The 8,132-nt window shown below is 53.2% G+C and overlaps 2 protein-coding genes across 2 annotated transcripts; both read right to left on the bottom strand.

Moving 5' to 3' along the window:
* Positions 1 to 850: 850 nt before the first annotated feature.
* On the bottom strand, positions 851 to 6,273 carry VAMP1 (vesicle associated membrane protein 1). Its single transcript, XM_074160043.1, is given in 6 exon segments — positions 851 to 1,012; positions 1,015 to 1,067; positions 2,679 to 2,730; positions 2,978 to 3,136; positions 3,931 to 4,060; positions 6,251 to 6,273. Coding segments are annotated over 6 exon segments (579 nt in total).
* Positions 6,274 to 6,881: 608 nt separating this feature from the next.
* MRPL51 (mitochondrial ribosomal protein L51) lies at positions 6,882 to 8,068 on the bottom strand. The gene is made up of 2 exons (XM_074157631.1): positions 7,753 to 8,068; positions 6,882 to 7,573 (listed from the first exon to the last, which is right to left on the bottom strand). Exons 1-2 carry the CDS (start codon positions 8,006 to 8,008, stop codon positions 7,377 to 7,379), a joined length of 453 nt encoding a protein of 150 aa, XP_074013732.1. The 5' UTR covers positions 8,009 to 8,068; the 3' UTR covers positions 6,882 to 7,376.
* Between the last annotated feature and the right edge of the window lie 64 nt (positions 8,069 to 8,132).

Below are 8,132 nucleotides of genomic sequence, written 5' to 3'. Positions count from 1 at the left end.
GGTGGTGAACTGTGTTTCTTAGAGACCATTTAAAGTACATGAGCTGATTACTATAACATGCCAGAGGAGATTACAGTTGTGTTTATAGAGGAAGGAAATAAATTGCACGTGCGTGAGTGGCTATAATGCTGTGGACAGCAGAGTCCCTTGCTTTTACTCAGAGGGCCTTGGTGATTTTTCTTGCCCATGCATAGAGACACAAAGGAGGGGAAAGGGAACAAAAGAGGCAACATACAACATCTAAGAGAAAGAAATGGAAGAGACAGCCTAGGGGGACCTCAGCCCCCAGAGGAACAGGAGGAATGGGGCATCAAAGGCTTGTTTAGAAGAGTTCAAGAAAATTGCTGGTCTGGGGGCCTCAAGCTTGTATGCCCACCCCCTAAAATGATAGCAGTAAGTAGTACAAGCAGGCCCTGGCTCCTCTTCAGTAGATGCACTTCTGACCGTCCATCACATCTCAGTTCCACAGGGAATTAGGGAAGTGCTCAGGGGACGAGGGCTGCTTCACTCCAGATCTTCATCTCTGCCCTCACCCAAGGTGGAGAGGGATGGAATTGCAGGGAGATGAACTCAGCGCAAATGAAATGCTGGGGCATGGAAGTGAGCATGCAAAACCTAGCCCCTTCCCAGATGCCCTGTGAGGAGGAAAGGGACTTCCCTGGCACGTTCAATGAAACAAAAAAGCTTCTGCTCCTCCCAGCTTTTGTACTTCACTCTGATCTGGGAACTCCAGTGATGTTTTCCCCTGCCACCTCACATCCTCAAGCTTAGACAGATCACAGTGTATTCTAGAACCGAGGTAGAGCTTCCTAAATTAAAGAAGTGCCCTCTTTCCAGTCTAGATTACAGGCTACAGCTCAGCTTGTAAGAAAAGACATGATGCACTTTCCTCAGAAGACTCTGCAGAAACTGAGGAACAGGGCAGCTCATTTAACCCCAGGCTTGACAACACACTCAAGCAACTCACAGATCTTGTTATTTTTGAAGGAGGAGAACACGGGGATTGCTTACAGAAAGCCACAGCATTCCATGCTGCAAGTTTACTTCCAGCAGAGACCGTTTTGGATCTAAATTGAAGAAAACCCATAGCAAGCCAGAAGATTTCAGTTTGATGCAAGATCTCTAGAGATCTAAGCTGCCAAACTGGGACATTCGATGTCACTTTGCAATACCCATGCCCAGAGCAGCATTTCCCTTCGAATCCCTAGCTAACCACTCCCGAGTATTTTCTAACTCCTGCTGCATGCTAGGACTTTGTAGTAGCAGAAACAGAACAAGTATTCATAATCAGAAAGCTGTGTGGCTCATTCAGTCTCATCTGGAATACCTCCAGTCTTCTTCACCTCCATCTGCTACATAGTGGGCTTCATTTAACATACAACCCAGTAACACAAAAGCAAAACATTCCCACTCTACCACTGCCCCAACATCTTCTGGAAAGCTACAAGCTGGTAGAAAGCCACAGGGTCCTGGCTTGTGTCTGCATAGATGTAAGGAATATTTGACACCTCCCCCACCAGACTCCTTACTGTTGTTCCTTTGTTCCTTCTGGCAGGAGATTTTACTCCCACACGTGCCTTCTAGTGTAGTAACTAAACTCCTTAGTCTGTTGCATTTGACTGAGGTAATCATGTAGGCTCTCCTTTATAATAACTGAAATGGCCATGTTCAGACAGCAAGTCATCTGAAAATAAGGACAGGCAGAATAAATTGTTTCTTTGAGTGCTCCTCTCTCCATGGCTAGAGAAATCTAGATGACTATATCTAGCTCAGATGGCTCGCAGTCACTGACCACCACAAACTAGCCTTTATTTCAGAAGCTCAATGAAAAGCTTAAGTCATGCTGCCACTCTTTTTAGGCAGAATACTAAAGAATCTCACATGCTGAAGTCCTTCATCCCCAAAGGCACCGCATTAAGGCATTCTTATTTTGCTAGAGTCCACACAGGCACTATTTGACAAGCTGACATCCAAAAAACAAGCCACAAAAATTCCCTGCAGAAGAGCAGGAGCATTAGCTACCCACTCCTCCTCTACTTCCCTTTCCTCTAAACTCAGATGACCCTCCCTAAAGCTGCAGCAGCTGTTGAAGAGTCTAACCATGTTCAGTAGACCACTTCAGAGTCCTATACAGAAGACAAATTAAAACCAATAACGAAATCAATGAAGAAGCTAGGTGGAAGGGAAGGGAAGATTCAGGAGCAAAAAGAGACAGGCAAGGTGACAGGGGACAGTAGGCTGCAGACTGAAGGAGCTACATTCAAGTAAAAAAGTAGACTGGAGACAAAGCAATAGGAAAAAAAAAGGAAAGAACAGAAGGGCAAGTTACACCAAAGGTCCCCCAGAGACTTCCAAATCCCCCACCAGGGAAAGGACTTGCCAACCCACCCACTCCGGGGTAAACGCCCCTCATACTTACAGGTTTACCTGGCCTGGCAGACAGAATTTCCCATTTCTACAGTGATGGCCACCCCCAATTCCTTCCATTACTATGTAAAGCATACCATTTCCATAATAAGCGTGGGAGTTCCAGCACCACCACCATCTCCCTTCCCCAAGAACTGAAATTAACACTTAAGCAACCAAGACCCTTCAGATCTCAAACCAAAAAGAAAGAGTTTAAAGTACTCTAGAGTTGGTGCTTCTTCACCTTTGATCCTGGGCTTTTTGGTACTTACTTACAATCACCACCACCACAATGGCACAAATCACTCCCATCATGATCATCATCTGGAGAGAGAGATTGTCAGAGAGTAATACTCAGAACAGATTGACAAGTTCACATCTTCCCCGACAGCCAGGAAACATAAGACAGACCCTGAAGGTAAGACAGCCAAGGCCTCAAAGTCTTTCCACAGTGAAAGAACCCCAAGCGTTTGAAATAGTTATTAAGCCCCAACTATCCTCTAAAGCCCTGCAGGAAAGGACTAGCCCCATTTCCTTCTGATGAAGGAGAACATGGCACTAGGAAACTCACCTTGCAGTTCTTCCACCAGTACTTCCTTTTGAGTTTTGCCGCACTACTTTCAAATTGTGAGGCACCAGCCTGAAGTGCATCTGCCCGGTCATCTAGCTCTGACAGTTTCTGGTCTCGTTCCAGCACCTTGTCTACATTTACACGCATTATATCAACCACCTGCAGAAGGAAGAATAGTAGCAGCAGTTATATTGGTAAAGAGAGTTGAAGTAGTAAGAAAAGTAACTTGGCCAATAACTAACAATGAAATACTAACAAGCCAAAGCCCCAAACAAGGCAAAAACATCGGGTGAAAATAGCTTTCAAGTCATTGCCTACTTTGAAGGGGGGAAAAGAATCCTACACACCTTGCTAAACTATCAGTTCAAGTACACTCAAACCAGGTCCTCAGCCTTCCATTATCACCTGTTTTTAAAAGATCTCAAATCCAGCAAGCCTAAGGCACCCCACTCATGAGCGTAATCATGCTCACTCCCGGATAACTGCAAAGATAACTTAGAGCTACATGTTGCTGCCCCAGTGAGGCATAAAGTCGCTACTGCATGACAGCAGCCACACTACAGATACTGACCCTGGAAAGTCAGGCAAGGTTCCTCACATCACACATTAAGCCTGCACACAGATGGTTCCCTTGAAGGAGGCAGGGATTAAGAGTTGTTCTGGATGGCGTATAGCTTTATTTCCATAACAGATGCATGATGCAAGCTATCAAAAATCTAACAGCCTTGCTCCTTAAAAGTCATATGTGGAATTAAACAGCTTTTAAACACAAAGCAGTTTCACCTCTGCTCCAGTCTGCCATCGTACTTTGAGTATTTTCTGGCACTGGCGTGACAAGAGCATCCACCCCCTCAGCAACAGACGCTTGTCAAGAACACGGCTGCTGCAGAGCAGTAGGAGAAGGGTCCAGGCAGCCTTCGGGAAGCTGGCACGGCTGGCAGAGGGCTACTCACCTCCTCCACTTGGGCCTGTGTCTGCTGCAGCCGGCGGTTACTGCTCAGATTGGGGGGTGGCCCGGGGGGGCCTCCACCAGGGGCTCCCCCCTCGGGGGCCCCAGGAGTAGGTTGCTGAGCTGGGTCAGACCTAGTGAAAAAACACACAGAGACAAAGAGAAAATCCAGTCAGCCGCTCAGGAGAGAGGAACCCCTCTACCCCCTCCAAATCCACCCAAACCCCAGTGTCCCCAGGCTGGGGCAGTGCTGGCAGGCTCCCAGGATTGCCTGGCTCCCAGGAACAGGCAGGCCCAGATCAACGGCAGGGCCAGGAGAGCAGCGGAGAGGGCCAGCCCCGGGGCTGGGGGCTTGGAGGGTGCGGTCCTATCCGGCTCTTCGGCCTCCCGGGGCCTCGGGGAAGGGGGTGACAGCCGCCTGGCCGCGGGGAGGTGACCGGCAGACGGCCCGCAGCGTGCCGCAAGAGCCGGGAGGAGGACGGGGCCACGCCGACGGGGACACCCCGGAGGGAGAAGAGCGGGGGGACGGCAGCCCCCAGGCGGCTAGGCGCAGCGGTAGCCACTAGCCAGGTTAGAAGCGACAAGAAGGGGGGCGCGGTGGCCCGGAGCCCCACAGACCGCCGGTGGGGCGCGGCTTATGCACACACACCCCTCTCCAGGCGGCGGGCCCTCGACGGGCGCCCGGCGGGGGAGAGGGACCGCCCGGGAGAGGGGGGCGGGGGGGGCGGTGCGGGCAGGCCTGCCTGCGGCTGCTGCAATGCGCCACTCGGCCCCGCCACCGGCCAGGACGCGGGCTCCGCGCTGGCCCGTTCCCTCCCACTCTCACCCAGCCAGCCAGCCACCCCCCCCCTCCCTAGGCCGCGACGCGCCCGCCGCAGCCCGTCAAACGATGGGGCGAAGACTCACATCGCTGAGCCGGATCAGGACCCCCCGGGCACACCGCCGCAGTCACCTCCGCACCGGCACCTCACAACCCCGAGCCGGCGAGGCGGCAGCTGGAGACCCAAATTTATAAGCGGCGAGCCCCCGCCCCCTAGAGCTGCTAGCCAATCAAAAGTGGAGATAGGAAGGACTCTCCCGGGACAGCAAATCAGCACCGCCTGTGCGTCCCTTCGCAGCTAATCAGCGCAGAGGAGAGAACCTCCCCCGTGAAGAGGGGCGATTGAGCCGAGCCCGGTCTCCTTCCTCTCTCCGGACTTCCGAGGGGACAAGCCCCGCCCCTCCCTTGGGGCTGCCCAATGGGAGTAGAGCCCGCCCACCCCGCTCGGCGTGCGCGAGTCGGGCGGCGCCCCGCCCCTGCGGCGGGGAAGGTGAGTAGCGGGGCGGGGGCGGGGGTGGGGGGGGCGGTCGGGACGCACCAGGTGCCCGCAGCCCCGGTCCCAAAGGGCCTGGGCGGCCACCGGGGCTCCTCCCGCCGCCTGGCGCTGAGCCTGCGTGTCACGCAGGGCCTGGACGCGGTCACCTGCTCCTTCCGCTTTGGAGCCCAGGCCGGTGCTGGTGCCGTTACAGGCCGAAGGCCTCCACAAGCCCCCGCCTCTGTCGGCTTCTGGTGAAGCCTGCAATTAAAACATGGCATTGCTGGCCTGCTCCCAGCGTACGGCGTAACAGAGTCCCTGAAGCCTCCGCTGGGGGAGGGGAGGGAGGCTCCAGCAACAGCCCCGGGAACAGCCACCTGTGTGGGGGTTTCCCCTCTGTGGATGCGGAGCGACCTGCTGGATCGGAAGGGGAGGATTGTCCAACTCGGGACAAAAAGGGAAGCAGGAAGGCCCTGGAAGAAGTCCCTCCTCCCTACAGCGTTTGGTGTGGTGAGTAGGGTGGCAAGCGACTGGTTCCCACCCACGCTGCATTTCAGTTCCCTTCCATAAGGTGATACAGGCCGTTAATAAAAGTTTTTAGCATCAAACGTGGTGGGCTAGTAGCTGCACGAGCGAGACACATTCTAAACTATAGCCTGGCAGCCAAAAGACTGTGGCTGTGAGGAAGGTGAAGGCTGAATACAGGGTTGTGACTACAGCCAGATGATTTGCCAATAGGACTGTTGAGGGTTAAGGAGCAACCCAGCACCAGCCTCAACAGAACTGAAGGTTTTTAAACTGTGCCTTCAGACAAGCTGCAAAGGGACAAGTTGTGGATGAAGCTCCTGTAGCTTGGCAAGCTTCCCACCGCAGTTTGAGGGCTGTTCCAACAACCACTGCAAATAGCAGAAGATGGAGCTCATGGAACTACTGGTCCACAGAGCCCTTGCCAAGTTGGTGCTTAGTGACTAAGAGCTGACAAAGGGTACAGGATACTTTTCCCTGATGCTTTTCCAGTTTCTGACGTACTTTTGGATAAGGATTTGCTGCATCTGTGGGCTACGTACATAATAACCCTCAGCTGCTCTCTTCCAGAGGTTTGCTCAGTCTCCACTTCAATCTCTGCACATTTCCTGAATCCACAATGCCTTTTGGTGAGAGTCCCACAGGTTTGCCACCCTGCTCCTGAGAAACACGGACTTCAGCTGCTAGAATGGAGACTTTGGCTTCACCTTGCTGAGGCTTAGACCTAAAGGAAGTTCTTTTCATTCCCTGCCGCTTCCAACCAAGTGCTTTTATTAAAGACAGAGTAGCATTGGTCTGTAACAGGATACATCAAGTCAGCAGATAACTCCCCAGTCACCAAGCAGCTGAATTAACAACTCAGGAAGAAGAGATAGGCAAATACCTGTTCATCTTACAGATTTTTCTGAAGTATATAATGGTCTTTGTGATGCTGGACTAGAGGGATGCCAGCTTTGACTCACCATATTTTTTCCTCTAAAGGAACTGATAACAGTTATGGAAAATTAGAAGGTAGAGTTTCTGAGACCAGTTAAGTGCCTGAATTACTTTTTTGCAAATCCTGACTAAATAAGATACAAAAGGCTACTTTTTGTTAGTATGGGGTTAAGTTATCAGTGTGAAACAGAGACAAATTCTGTCCTTAAGACAGGTTTTAATGCATTTCAACATTTGGATCATTCACACAATGATAATTACAGATAAATGGAGGGAAAGGGGGCAAGTGGGAAGATGTATTGGCAGGTACTCAGCACTAATTTGGGAACTTGGCTATGAAGAAAAACCTAAGCTGAAGTGTAGTGAAATTATCAAATAGAACGTGAGAACCTGGGGCTCACAGAGACCGAAAGGATGCTTGAAGCCTGGCCAAGAAATAGAGGACCTTCAAATCTAGTTCAGGGATGCAGGCTGGAACAGATGCCTGTGACAAGTATGTCAGAAATGATTGAGGGGGCAGAACCTGCACAGAGGAGCTCAGGCCTGGACCAGTGGCAGGCCCTTGGGACTGGGCCAGAAACGCACAGCAAAGGTTGCAGAAAGCACTGGGAACCCAACTGTGTGAAAGATGGTTTTATTTTGACTGCAATGCCACGAAACCGCATCTCCATATGCCGAACCCAGAGTTGCTCCTCTAGCGGTGCTTCCCAGTACGATTGAAGCGCCTGTACAAGTACCGGATCCTCTTGTTGAGTTTGTGGTAGTCCTCTACAAACATCCGATCTCCCACCACCTGCTTCTTGCGGATGCACCTCTGCAGCTCGTTCCCCCGCCAGCCTCGCAGCCACTTGGGCCCCACAATGAGGTTCTTCGGGTGGATCTGGAAGTCGCCTGAGAACAGGATGGCAGAGCAGAGAGGATGAAGCCTTGGAGGAGACTGTTCCCTGGGCGCCCAGCCCCAATTGCCTCCCTCCCTCCTGCTGCTGGAGGAGCCGCTCGCCCCAAGGTGGGTCCAGCCTCCCTCCCCTCCTACCCTGGGGCTGCAGCGGGGGGAGTGGGGAAATTCCTACCTAAGATCCCCACGTTGTCGTAGACCCCGAACAAGGCCCGTTTTTCCGTCCACCGATCCACCTGCTTGGGCTTCGGGGGCTCCTTGATGCGGAAGGGCCGGGTGAGCCCCGCCAGGGGGGAGGAGAGCGGCACGGGGAGGCCGGGCCGCACAGGCCCCCAGCGCTCCTCGCCGCCGCTAATGCTCCGCTCGGCCCGGAGCAGGGACGCGGCCCGGCCCAGTAGGGCTCGCCCCACCACCCGCACCAGCGCCGCCATTGGGGTGACCCCGCGGGCGGTCCCGCCACCGGGGGAGGAGCCGTCCCGCCGCGCCGCCTGCCCTGTGCCTTCGGCCTCGCCCCTTCCGGTCGCTATGGCCGTCGGGAAGCGGAAAGAGGGGAGG

This window comes from Numenius arquata, chromosome 1, assembly GCF_964106895.1.
Source record: "Numenius arquata chromosome 1, bNumArq3.hap1.1, whole genome shotgun sequence".
Taxonomy (NCBI): domain Eukaryota; kingdom Metazoa; phylum Chordata; class Aves; order Charadriiformes; family Scolopacidae; genus Numenius; species Numenius arquata.
This window is presented reverse-complemented; position numbering and strand designations above follow the sequence as displayed.